This window comes from Rhinolophus ferrumequinum, chromosome 11 (genome assembly GCF_004115265.2).
Source record: "Rhinolophus ferrumequinum isolate MPI-CBG mRhiFer1 chromosome 11, mRhiFer1_v1.p, whole genome shotgun sequence".
In the NCBI taxonomy this organism is placed as follows: domain Eukaryota; kingdom Metazoa; phylum Chordata; class Mammalia; order Chiroptera; family Rhinolophidae; genus Rhinolophus; species Rhinolophus ferrumequinum.
In genome coordinates this window covers 52,640,868-52,654,985 of record NC_046294.1, presented here as the reverse complement: position 1 = coordinate 52,654,985, position 14,118 = coordinate 52,640,868, and the positions used below count along the sequence as shown (strand labels likewise).

Sequence of the window (14,118 nt, the reverse complement as noted above, 5' to 3'; positions counted from 1 at the left end):
CAGCATCACGTGGAAGCTTTAGAAATTAAGGTTCTCGCACCCCTCGCCCAGTGTGCTCCGTAGCTCCTTCAGCTACTTCCGGAATGCCTTAGCTCCGCCCCACTTTAGCTCCTGATCCCGCCCCTTCCTCCGCCCCGCAGCCTCTTTAAACTGGAGTCGCAAGTACGCATGCTCCTTCTTAGCCTCCTCGTAGCGTGAGGACGTTAGCGTTGGCGTGGTGACGTAGTGGCGGCGGCATCTCGTATTTTAACTCGGGGTCAAGGCGTAGGTTTGGAAACCACGCGGGATCGTGGGGCGTCCTGGCCGCCAGCGGCGCGTGGTTTCCTCTGGGCATACGCCGCTTTCTGTGTTGTCTCCGTTCCACCCCTTCGGGGAGAGGGAAGCGGAGGAAAGGTTTTTTTTTGGGAACAGAGTTGGAGCCTCTGAAGGGAAAGGGAGCACCCAGCGGGCTGTGGCGCGTCTGAGGACTGGGCTGCAGTCCGGAATTGGGGAGCAGCTGAGAGGGGAGGGTCCCCGCAGGCAGGGTCCCAACCCGCTGGGATCAGGGCTGGTCCGGAGGAGGGCCTGGGGCAGCCGCGCGATGTTCGCGGCCCGGGGCCTGCTCCGAGCCCTGCGCTCCTGTTCCTCCGCTCCCTCCCCGAGACACAAGCCGTCAACCAAACTGAGCGTGCGGGACGCTCTCGGGTCCCAGAACACGAATGGGGAGCGCGTTAAGGTTCAGGTTGGTGTATGGGAAGGGGCTGGGTTTTTTCTTTTTAGTAACTTACATGGCACATCCACGTCTAAGCTTGTCTTGTGCTGTCAAGTCAGAACGACTGGCAGGGAAACGTTAGAAAACGTAGGCAATCGTGTGCGTTCACACTTTCCTTCTTTCATTGACTACCATTACCTTTCGCAAAACTGTTGCGATCCCTATAAAGCGCTGGGACTTTCCTTTCACAGTACAGGGCATTACCTGTAAACTTGTTAATCCTACAGCAAAATAAAAGAAAGAGCCCCTTTTCCTTTAGCACTCATAATGAGTATCCACAGGTGTATGGTGGTGGTTTTGAGCTAGCTCTTTGAGAGCAGAAAGCATGTCTGACTTGTCTTGGTATTCACACACACGGCTAACAGTAAATATGTGTTCACCTGAACCATACCTTTCCTTCAACTTGTAGCCACCTCAGTGCCTAATATGGGGCTTCGCATATAATTTATGTTTAATAAATTAGGAGAAAGATTGGAGTGTAGCAGCTTGAAAGAGCTCTGGAGTCAAGATGCCCAGGATTAAATCTCTGCAATTTAATTATTGGCATGTCACTTACTGTGCTCTCTTATAAAGTGAAGGTAATAATAGTCCTTTAATTGAAGATTAAGGGATAATAGGATAATAGGTATAAGACATTTAGAACAGTGGTCTACAGTCAGTAAGTGTTAGCTGCTGTTTTTGCTAATATTTGCAGCAACTCTGCATAGAAGATTTCCTCTTAAGGAGCAGGCCAAGCAGGGTGCTTTGTTTCTTATTAGGTTACTGAAATACACTGATGCAATTATTTTTGTTGTCCTCACATATCCTTGATTTTTAGAAATATGACCAACTACCCCTCTGCATTTCTTTGGGTTTCATATTCTTTCCATGATCCAAATCAAAGTTTTTTCTTGAATTCATCTATTAATTCGACATACATTAATGATACCTTCTGTGTGCTAGTCTAGAGAGGATTCAAAGATGAAAAGAACAGAAGCTACTCCTAGGTTAAAGGCTTTCATTTTAATGCTGGTCTAATACAGTAACTACCTGCCATTGTGGCACTGAGCACTTGAAATGTGGCTAGTCCGAATTGAGAGGTGCTGTAAATAAAATACACAGCTATTTTGAAGAACAACAACAACAAAGCAAAATACCTCATTTTTATGTTGATTACATGTTGGTAATATGGGCCTAATGGGTTAAATAAAATATTAAAATTCATTTCACCTGTTTTTTTTTTTAATGTGACCATTAAAAAATGTTAAATTATTTATGTGGCTCACATTTTTGTTGGACAGTCCTGGTCTAATGGCTAAGACAAGTAATGACAGCAATATGACAAGTATTAGTGGTATAAAGAACTTGGAGAAAACAGAGGGAAGTCCTTAACTGCCTGAGGAAGTCAAGCAAGACTTGTCTATAGGGTATGGGGGGGACACAAAGAAAGGAAGGGTCAGGTCAGTCATGTGCCTGGGTCAATGTTTGGGTCAATGACAGAATGGCATAAAAGACGTGGTCCCGTAAGAATATAATGGAGCTGAGAACTTCCCATCACCTAGTGACTTGGGAGCTGTGGTAATGTCACGTGATAGTGCAACACATTACTCAGGTGGTTGTGGTGATGCTGGTGTAAACAAAACTGCCGTCAGTTGTGTAAAAGTATAGCCCCTATAATTATGTGCAGTACATAATACTTGATAAGGATGATAAACGACGATGTCAGTAGTTTATGTATTTATAATACTTTTACCATTATTTTAGAGTCTACTCTTTCTACTCATTAAAAACAGTTTGCTGTAGAACTGTATGCCATGTTACACCGGCAGCGGCCTCATACATCCTGTGTTTGCGCATCTCTTGATTGCCTCATTTTCTCTTGTGTTTGATTTATTCTGATGTTATTTTGTACAATAATATGCTGTACAGGCTTGTAGCCCAGGAGCAACAGGCTATACCACAAAGCCTAGGTGTATAGTAGGCTTGTGTAAGAGCACTTTCTAGTGTTCGAACAACAAGAGCATCGCCTAACGATGAGTTTCTCAGAATGTATCCCTGTTGTTAAGTGGCGCATGACTATATAGTTTTTCTGAGTAGGATCATTTTTCTTTTCCCAAGCATGTTTGGTGGTTAATCAAACACCGTCAATTATTTTACAGTTGTTCAGTGTCTGCTAGAGGAATATTCTCTTAACTTATACGCTAATTCAATTTCAATTAGATGTGATCTGTGAAAGCTGTTTTTAATGTCACTAGTGTACTGAAGACAGCTCATTTGTACTCACATCTACCTGTTGTTTAAGTTCAGAATGCCTTTGAAAGTTTATGTACTATTTAGTATATATTCATAATGAGAAGTTTCTTGAGAACTCTTTACGTTGTAAAAGGGAAAAAAAAATCCATGAAGATGTTTCTAGTCTATAACTACATCATCTCCCTCTGGGACTTTGATATAAAAGGAGAAAGAGACCCAAGATATGTGCCTTTTTATTTGTAATGGCCCAAGGGGGCGTAGGGTGGGTGTTGGTGCAGGGGCAGGAGAAAATACCTGGAATAGCCAATATTGGGGGTATTGGTTACGTGAATTAGGCTCATCAACCTAATGGAATGTCAGGCATCTATTCAGGATGATGAGCTTTATCAACAAATCAAAACATAAGGTGGAATGCCAAAGCTATATCTCACTGTGATAAAAACCATGTAAAATTATACATGCGTACGAGTATGAGTGAACTAAAAGCAATTGATTTGTTAAGGCAGGATTATGAGGACATTTTTTTCCCCATTTTCATTTAGTCTTCTATGTGTATGTGTAACGAAAATGTAAAATGTTTGTGTTTTAAATTCACATTTAGAAATATTTCTCTTTATTAGGGATGGATTCGTTCAGTCCGATCCCAGAAGGAAGTCTTGTTCCTGCATGTAAATGATGGATCATCTTTGGAAAACCTTCAGGTTGTAGCAGATTCAAGCTTTGACAGTAGGTGAGTTGGGGGGAAAAAAAGGGTCCTTTGATTGCGTTTTTTTTCCCCCATCTCTTCTGCTCCACATCCCCTAATCCAGTGTTCACTAATCCAGATGCCCCCTGCGTGATTTTTCTAAACAAACCTGCTTTTCATAGCTTTCAGGCTCAAGTCCAAATACTCAAGATCCTCCAAGCTCAGACCGTTTCTCCTGTCTAACATCTTCGTGTGACAGTATTCCCCACCTAGCCTTTGCTTCAGTTTCTGTTAATTACCTGCAGCTTTTAACCCAATTAAGGGTAAAAACTTTTATCATTAAATAGTTTAATGTTCTGATAGCAAGATTTCTATTACAATGAGGGTTGCATATAATGATATCTTGTTTATGCTGGTTTTTTATTACTATTAGAGAACTGGCTTTTGGGAGTTCTGTGGAAGTTCAAGGGCAGCTGATAAAAAGTCCATCCAAAAGACAAAATGTGGAACTGAAGGCAGAAAAAATTGAAGTTGTTGGAAATTGTGATGCCAAGGTATGTTTTCCAATCCTGTTATGGAGGCTGTTTAGACTTAATTTAAAACATTAGCAATCAGTTTTAAAAGTTATTATTGGGAAGATGACACTTAGAACATTTTTCGATTGTGACTTCCCAGATAATTGAAAACAGGCTGTAGAGTCTAAGGAATGTAGAGAGTAGCAAAAAGTATTTGTGCAGATGGCTGAGTCTTATGAGTGAGAGCTAAGTATTAGTCTGTACATCTCTGTGGTTCATGTTACGCTTGAAACTTACCACTTTTACAAGCATGCCCAGTCGGTTGTAAATCCAGAGATGAACCAGGCAGACCACGTTCTTAGGAAAGTTCTGTCTAGAAGTGACTTTTTGCATGATCTAGAACTGTATTGTCCAGTATAGTAGCCACTAGTCATCTGTGCCTATGTAATATTAAGTCGATTAAAATTAAATTAAAAATCCCATTTCTCAGGGGCATTAGCCACATTTCAGGTGCTCAGTGGTTACATATAGTGGCTACCATACTGAATAGCATAGATACAGAACATTTCAACTTATCATAGAAAATTCTATTGGACAGTGCTATAGTGTTATAATGCTTGGGCTGAACAAAGAAATTCTACATTAAGGCATGTTTATACATGTTTTTGCAAGACTCTTCTGTGTAGCGCTTTATTTGTAGTCTGATGAAGAGGTTAGAGGGAATAAAATCATAGATTATCGATCTAATTTCTTAAATTGGAGAAAATGAGGCCCAGCCAGGTGAAATAACTTTCCCAAGTTTATAGTGCTGATCAATGGCACAGCTAAAATTGATGTACGAGCCGTTTGACTCCCCTGTGGTTTTGCAATACTTGTCTTCAAATATTTAATGAACAAAAAGTGAGGAAATAATAGGGAAATTGCATCTGTTTAATTCATTTTTAGTTCTTTTGGATAACTGGAAGAAGTTAAATGTAGGAAATAAAATGGGCAATTTTTTAAAAATGTCATTCTGAGTAATTTTCTAAGAAATTCTAACTGACATGTAAAATCAAGAATCAGATTCTGAAGCTGAAGTAGAATAATGAATGTCAACTATAATTAAATATATATATGCATATATATATATACACACATATATGCATATATATATATATATATTTATGGTCACGGGATGTAAAGTACAGCATATTGTAACAGCTATATATTATACGCTGTCAGAGGGGTAGTAGATGGGGTGTTTTCTCTTTGTGAGGGTGTAAATGTCTAATCATGTTGTTTTGTACACCTGAAACTAGTATAAAAAATTTTTTAAAGAAAGAATTAGGTTCTAAAAATAGACTGGAAATAATCTGGAACTCAGAGAGAAATGGAGATGGTAACCTTTTTTGTTTTTGTTTTTTTAGAGGGGTATAGGATTATTAAGAATTTGCCATGTGTTTTACTCCTTTTAAATGGTTCTCCCTTGGCTTCTGTAGGTGTTGATGCCTTCACCTTCTCTTTTCCTTCATTTCAGTGTCATTTTTAACTATTCGGACATTAGGGAATTCTGAACTCCTAACAGTCCCCAGATTCCTATTTATGTGGTCATATTTTCACTTTAGTAAGTGTGGTGCTTATTTGTATATGACTTAAATTGGTATGTGCACTAGGCCTTGAAAGGAATAGACAAGACTAAAAGAAATAGGCTGCCAGTGTAGCTCTTTTACTGAGTTTCTTTCTTTCTTTATTTTTTATTGAAACTTGGTTTTGGTCTGAAAATTTGTTTTTGTCTTTTTAACCTTATAACATGAGTGAGGGTAAGGTGGAAATATTTCCAAGAAGAGTCATGATTTCCTTTAAAATTATCGTAAATATGTACTAGTCTAGAAAGCTGTTGACCCTCCCTTATGTTCTTAGATGGCAGTGCATGTTGATAAACAGTGATAAACAGTATCAGTTGATTATGAATAATTGTGGATTCTCAAGACATTTGGGTGATTTTAAAACTGAACAGCAGCTGTGTATATACAGCTGTAGAAAACTAATGTCTATAATATTCTGAACTTCTGTCGGCCAAAAAGTGGACTGTTTTGTATAATTATATCCTAATCTCTCTATTTGTAAGTAGTGATTGATAGCTAATGGATGGAAATGTGATAAATAACAGATTAGCCTTGGTGATAGTAAATGTATTCGCCCACAGCTGTAAGTAGTAGAGCAGAATTCAAATCCACATCTCTCTGATTCCACCCCACCACCATTCTACTAACTTGTTGGAATTAATGTGAACTATATTCAGTTACATTAAGAAATAAAGGAAAGCACCTTAGTTTTGTTGTAAAGCACTATTATTATTTAAATGCCCTGGAAACTTAATCTTTTTAGTTTCTAATTTTTTTTCTTTCCATTTATTGGCAGACTTTCCCTTTTAAATATAAAGAGAGGCATCCTCTGGAGTATCTGAGACAATATCCTCACCTGAGGTGTAGGACTAATGTTCTGGGTTCTATACTGAGGGTTCGCAGTGAAGCCACAGCTGCTATTCATTCTTTCTTTAAGGTAAGGTGCGCTTCTCATTGTTTTGTCTTGTGAAGAAGTTGAATAATTGTAACACTGGAGTATTATCCTGAAAGTTCTGTTAGTTATTTATTCCAGCACCCTTTACTAGAGTGGTACTTTTTTCTTTGGTTGATTTAAAATTTTCTCTGCATCAATGATTTTGAGCAATTTGATTTTGATGTGCCTTGGTACAGTTTTCTTTATGTTTCTCATGTTTGGAGTTTATTGAGTGGCTTGGATCTATTCTTTTTACTTTTCATCAACTTTTTCAGCTTTGTCTTCTTCAAATATTTTTTGTTTCCTTCTTCCTTTGGGACTTCAACTCCCCAGGTATTAGGCCACTTGATGATATCTCCATAGCTCACTGATGTTCTTTTCTTTTTTAAAATTATTTTTTGCTCTCCGTGGTTCTTTTATATAGTTTCTGTTGCTATGTCTTCAAGCTTACTTATCTTTTCTTCTAAAACTAATTTGTTGTTATTCCTATTCAGTGCATTTTTCATCTCACATATTGTAGGTTCATATAATATCTAGATGTTTGATTTGTCGCCCTCTCTTTTTAAGAATATCTTCTATTTTCTACACTTAATTTTCTGAACACACACAATACAGTTTTGAACATATACAATGTAGTAAAAATACTGTTTTTATGTCATTTCCTTCTAATTCTAACATATCTGTCAGTTATGAGTCAGTTTTGATTGATTGATTAATCTCCTCATTACGGGACATATTTTCCTGCCACTTTGCATACCTACTAATCTTTGATTAGATGCCAGACATTGTGAATTTTTACCTTATTGGGGGCTGGATATTTATAAAGCTTCTTAAGCTTTGTTCTGGTATGCAGTTAAGCTATTTGAAACTGTTGATCCTTTGGGTTTTCCTTTTAAGCAGGTCTGGAGAAGTGCTCAGTCTAGGACTAATTATTCCTCATTGTTGAGGTAAAGCCTTCCTGAGTACTCTACTCAGGAATTATGAGTTTTTCCAGTCTGGCTTGTGGGAATAAGGCACCCTTTGCAGCCACATGTGAACACCAGACACTGTTTCCTCTAATCTTTTTGGATGAGTCGTTCCTTGGCCTTGGATGGTTTCATAACACAAATGTGCTGACCATTCCTCTACCTAATACTCCAGGTGACCCTCTACACGTCTCTGGAGTTCTCTGTACAGCTCTCTCCTCTCTGGTACTCTGTCTTATGAATTCTGACTGGTATCCTTGGACTCTCAGCTCTGTCTCTTCAACTTAGTGAGTTTTCTGGGCTCCACTTTATATCCTCCCCTCTCCCTGCTATGGCCTGGGAAATCTCAAGGAAGTAAGCTGGGCTGCTGGGATTTCACTATGTTTGTTTTCCATCTTTCGGGGATCACTGTCCTTTGTTGTCTGATATTCAGTGTCTTGGAAACCACTCTTTCATGTGGTTTGCCTGTGAGTTTTTTTGTTTTTTATTTTTTGATTATTTCAGGTAGGAGGGTAAATCTGGTCCTCAAGATGGCTTGGTTGTAGATATATTTTATATATAGTAAGCACAAATTTTAAAGGGTTACTGGCATTGATCAACTAAATTGATCTAACGACTAAAGGCATTTTATCTTACTTAGTTTTGGTTTTCAGCCATTTCCCCTCCCCCTACCCCAAAGCCACAGTGGAATGTAGCTGGTAAGTTGATGAGGTGAAGGGACCCTCTCCTCATATGGATGGGAAGGCCCCAAAGGTGAGGAATGACCCAGCAGATAAAGTTTAGTGTTGTTCCATGTGGTTTTGGAATTTTCTATGCCACTTTTCCAGATGCAACTAATTTGCAGAGATTGTTTAACAGCATACCCTTCCCTGTATCCAAATTCATGCAGGCCCAGCCCTGATATAGCTTACCAAAAGAGTTCTTGCTCTTTGAACAGCTCCTTCTGGCGAAACAGCTAAAGAACATTGTGGCTTTAAAGCATATACTGTACTTTTGAATAAACAAAGGAAAATAAATCACATTATGCAATGTCATCCCATTATAGTTTGAAAGGGTGTATTTACATATGCTCTCATAAACTTTCTTATGCAACGTCCATATGTCTTTTCAGTAGTGCTTGAACCACACAAACAGAAAATTTGTTCAGATCCAAAAATATTTCCCCCCCATATGGCTTTAACAGCCGATAAAGTGGACCTCCTTTAATTCTGAAACAGTTTTACAGATGTCTGGCCACTAGATGGTGGTATTGGCCATCTATTGACAAGTAGGCTTTACTGACTGCATTTCTTCATTACTTGAAGCTTTTGCAAATACGTAAACAATTAAAAAAGAAGAGAACTAGAAAAATCTGAAATTAAAAAAATAAGCAAAATAAAGTAAAATTTAAAAAAAGCATTCTAAGTGGTTGAAGATAAATCTTAGCACTGTTGGTGATAGTTATAAAGTAGGTACTTTTGAGTGCTATAAATTTACTTTGTAATTGTAAAGCCATGGAAAATACAATCCTGATACTTTCTATACCTTCCTGATAACTTCTATAATGTTACCCAGTTATGCATATGATAATTATGATTGAATTGTTTAAGGAAATCACAGGATATGTTAAATAATCATTATATATTATTTAGTATTTGGTACTATTTCTGTGAGTTGTTACTTTAGTCTTCCTAAAAGATATTAAGACTTAAAATCTAAAATTTTCATAAATTTCAAATCTAGAAATACAGAGAAAAAATAAACTTGAGCAGTACCTTTTAGTTAGGATACTTTAAGCATCTAGAGTTATTTTTTTGGTTTAAGTTTCAAAAGTATTTTGTGTGTAACTTGGTTTGCTCGTAAAATTGACACATTTGCTATGTACTAAAACTTGGCTCTCTAGAATCCTCAAGGAATGAGTTATTTAGAATTGAGTTTCTCAAATAACAGGATTCTCTCTTCAGGCACCAATTTTTCTAATTTCCAGTGGAAGTTATCCCAAAATGTATTACATACTTAACTTCCCTGGCTTCTTAAATTGAGCCAATAGAAAAGTTTGCCCTTTCTTGATGAGTCAAGGTTTTTCCTTTGAGTATCAGAGTTTTCCCTCTTCTGAATGGCACAGTGTGGCGTATTCTTTGTCCCTGTGTTGAATGACCCCAGACTATCTTTGAGTTCCTGTGACTGTTTTCTGTGGATTTTTTTTTTTTTGTCTTCTCTTGCTGTCACATTTTGTTGCCAATGGTGTGCCTGTGGCTAGCAATTGCTATTATGTTGCTTTTTTGTTGATTTTGATTAAATAATGATACTTATTTTGGATGTGTGTGAAAGAAACATATAGTCCATGAGCCATTGAGGGATATGTGTGGGCTCTTGTAGGTGAATTTTGTAATTTTCAGATACTCAGTGCCTTATAAAATATCTGGTTCTAAAATGTGTAGCTATCAAAATATGTAGTTTTTAGAGGTAGTGGGTGGAATCTGAAAAATTGGATGAAAGTGTGTACTTGTCCCTTTTCTGGCCTTCATACCTCTAATTAGGAGCCCACTTTGCTGAGGGGTAGGATAAGTACCTGGCAGTGGTACCCATCGGAAGCAGCGACAGGCAGCATTTCTCTCCTCCTTGCTACTTATTTTAGTGTTTATCTGTCTACTCCCCTGTCCACTTTCTTTTTGGGGGGACTTTGTTCTCAATGCTTTATTTTTCTTCCTTTGTATTCTCCTTCATAGCTTTTGGTGGTAATGTTATGGACTTTGATATGATAAGCCTTGCCAGCAGCACTAAAGCTTAAAAAGTTAGTTGACACCTTTGGAAAGGTTTAGCATCCAGAATAATTCCCACTGCTGGAGTGATTTTAAACAACAACAACAACCACCTCATACTGTTATTTTCATAAAAGTTACAGTGTTGTTTCTTGTGGCAGTTGACCAGATCTAACTTTGGCATTTATATTTAGCCGTTACATTTTCTCCTCCCTCTCCCCCTCCCTCTCCCCACCCTCGTTTCCTTTGGATTTTTCACTTCCTTTCTTTGTTTACTGCACTCGTGCTCAAAGTTGCCTGCATTTTTGTGGAATAAATGATTCATGTCCATAATTCTTGGCTCCTGAGAGATAAAAATTTTATGCAGTAATGTTATTGATTATATTTCATTCGTTCTCTATAATGTGCTCTGTGCAGCACCTCTAGGCATGTTGCTGGGGGATTAAGTACATATTTGAATACTTTCTGAGACTCCTAATTTAGAACTTGAATATTTAATCAGTCTACATCACAAGGCAAGTTGTTAGCTAGATATTTTGTATCTTAGCCAGAATACTTAAGTTCAATCTTTTTAGGAAGGAGCAAATTTGGGAGGTCCCTGGTAACACACTGAGACATTTTACATTCCACCAGTGATAGGCAGAATTTAGCAGAGATAAGATGTGTATATGTGAATTTATTGTATTGATTTCAAGACCAATTTTTTTTTTTTTGCATTTAACACATATTATTCTGCCTTTGCAGCATAAGTCCCTTTAGCTACCTGCAGCCCAACCCTGCAACGTTTATGCTGAATGTAACCTTTTGCCTACATCCATTGTCAAAATGAAAGAAGCATAACTTTGAAGTTGCTGGGTTATTGTAATCCTACAGCTTTTGTGGTTCACTAATGGAAATAGTCTCAGACTTTGGAGGTGAAGAATTGCAACTGGGCGCCTCAGTAATGGATGGATTTGCTGCTCAGAATCTTCTTTGAGGCGAAGAGTGCACTGCTTGTGCCATATGCAGTGCACTGGGCAATCCACTTAATGACAGACTTCCTAAAACTCATTTCTGCCTCGTTTGCTCTTTATTTCTGCAGTCCCTATTTGTCAACCTTCATTTCTCTCCTTTTTTGGTTGGTTGTTTCAATTGAGGGTCTCATTCCAAAATAACTGAACTTTACATGGATCACTTTGTATTCCCTTAGCAATGTGGACAACATCGTTATACATTAGCCTGGAGTGAGTGACAGAGTAAGTGAGTGAGTGTGTGTTCAATCATTACCAGTCTGTTAGAAAAAGGGGAAGAAGAAATAGCACCAGAGAGGGACACGCAAGACCTGGGTTCCAGTCCTTGCTTTGCCACTGACTCCTTGTGTGACTTTTGGCCATTCGTTAAATCATTCTGGACCTCAACTTACTTATCTTTGAAATAAGGAGATTGGACTAGATAATGTCTTACTCAGTTTCTGATTTAAAATTCTTTGTACTTCTGTGCATAGTAAAACACTCAGCTTCCTATTTCAATACTTTTCTATAGGGGGTTTGGGAGGGATTGCCCATGGTGTTCTCTTGGTGCTCTTGTAATAGTGTAATAAGGTGTCCATTCTTGGAATTGTTTCCTATACAAATGCACTGAAAGAAAGTGGCGTTTGTTTTTCTTCCAGGACCATGGTTTTGTGCATATTCACACTCCCATAATCACATCCAATGACTGTGAGGGGGCTGGGGAACTTTTCCAAGTTGAGGTAAGTTGTTCTTCCCACCTTGGGGGATATATTGCCCTCTGATATTTTCCATCTGAGGGTTTGCTTTAAATTTAATAAGAATTGTGTGGATAGACCATGACCAGAACGTGAACTTTTGTCAATAGTAATCCTTAAAAAAAATACGTAGAAAATTCAAACTTTTCTGATTTCCTGTCCTACCAGCCATACTATTTACATTGTGACTAAAAAGAGTGGATTTTTAATTTAGTACTCCATTTGATTTTCCTGTGTAACTGAGTTGGTGAACTAGAAAAATTTGAAGAGACTAATAAAGATTCCAAAATATATTTTGTGCAAAGTCAACCCCCAGTTAATATTTTTGGATGTAAGTCATATTTTAAGAGATAAAATAGAAAACTATACGTATTAATATTTTCTTTTTCAAAGTCTTTAAAATATATAGTTTTCATAAGAAATGATTTATGTTCTGGATACCTCATAAAGGTTCTTATTTTAATTCTTTTATTCAGAAATCATTTTTTTGAGTTCCTAATATGTGCCAGGCATTGTCAATCTGGACTTCTTGCAGGAATTTTTAAATTTACCAGTATTTCTTACTTGTAGGCAGTAGAAAGCCCTTTCATTTACCAGTTTGCCAGGCTGTTTAAAATCATTGGCCAGTAGTATAATAATGGACAAAGAAAAATGTATGTTCATGAGTGGTGCTTTTTGTATTTCTTTCATTTATTCACTGATTTCTTTATCTCTAAAAAGTCAAGATTCTTCTTTACACATTTAGTTGATTCCATCAAATGACAAAACCTGTATATAACTGCTCTCTGATTCTGTACACTTTGACTCTCTCTTTTTTCTTCAATTACAGTTGACATACAATATCATATTAGTTTGAGGCGTATAACATAATGCTTACACATTTATATAACTTAGGAAGCAATCACCCCAGTAAGTCTAGTACCCATCTGATACCATGCATAGTTATTAAAATATTATTGACTATATTCCCTGTGCTATATTTTACATCCCCATGACTGTTTTTGTAATTGGTAATTTGTCTTCTTAATCCCTTCCCCTTTTTTCACCCATATCTCCACCTCACTTCCCATCTGACAACCATCAATTTGTTCTCTGTATCTATGAGTTTCTGTTTTGTGTATTTATTCTGTTCTTTAGCTTCCACATATAAGCAAAAGCATATGGTAGTCATCTTTTTCTATCTGACTGATTTCTCGCTTAGCATAATACCCTCTAGGTCCAACCATGTTGTTGCAAATGGCAAGATTTCATTCTTTTTTATGGCTGAGTAATATTTTGTTGCATATATACGCCGTCTTTTTTTTAAATATTTTCATTAAAATATAGCTAACAAACAATATTATATTAGTTTCAGGTGTACACCATAGTTATTCAGCATCTATATACCTAAAGAAGTGATCACCATGATAAGTCCAGCAATCATCTGACTCCGTACTATGCTGTCACAATATTATTGACCATATTCCCTATGCTGTACTTTACATCCCCATGACTTATTTTATTCCTGGAAATTTGAACCTTATTCCCCTTCAAATTTTCCCCCCTTTTAAAATTTTTCAATTACAGTTGACATTCAGTATTATTTTATATTAATTTCAGGTATATAGCATAGTGGTTAGACATTTATATAATTTAAGAAGTGATCCCCCTATCTAATCTAGTATTCACCTGGCACCAAACACAGTTATTACCATATTATTGACTATATTACCTATGCTTTACTTTACATCCCCATGATTGTTTTGTAATTATTAATTTGTACTTCTAATGCCTTCACCTTATTCACCCTACTCCCCAAACCCCTTTCCATCTATCACCCTGATAAATCTAGTACCCACCTGACACCATATATGGTTAGTACAATATTACTGACTATATAGTACAATATTACTGACTATATTCCTTATGTTGTACCCTACATCCCCATGGCTACTGTGTAACACCTAA

General features: G+C 37.3%; 1 protein-coding gene across 1 annotated transcript in view; it reads left to right on the top strand.

Moving 5' to 3' along the window:
- The first annotated feature begins 214 nt into the window (after positions 1 to 214).
- NARS2 (asparaginyl-tRNA synthetase 2, mitochondrial) overlaps positions 215 to 14,118 on the top strand; it is a 126,724-nt gene continuing 112,820 nt past the window's right edge. The window contains exons 1-5 of the mRNA XM_033118848.1: positions 215 to 721; positions 3,604 to 3,713; positions 4,102 to 4,222; positions 6,584 to 6,724; positions 12,076 to 12,156. Of these exons, the coding sequence (XP_032974739.1) occupies positions 581 to 721; positions 3,604 to 3,713; positions 4,102 to 4,222; positions 6,584 to 6,724; positions 12,076 to 12,156 (594 nt within the window). The 5' untranslated portion in view covers positions 215 to 580. The remainder of the gene's footprint in view (positions 722 to 3,603; positions 3,714 to 4,101; positions 4,223 to 6,583; positions 6,725 to 12,075; positions 12,157 to 14,118) is intronic.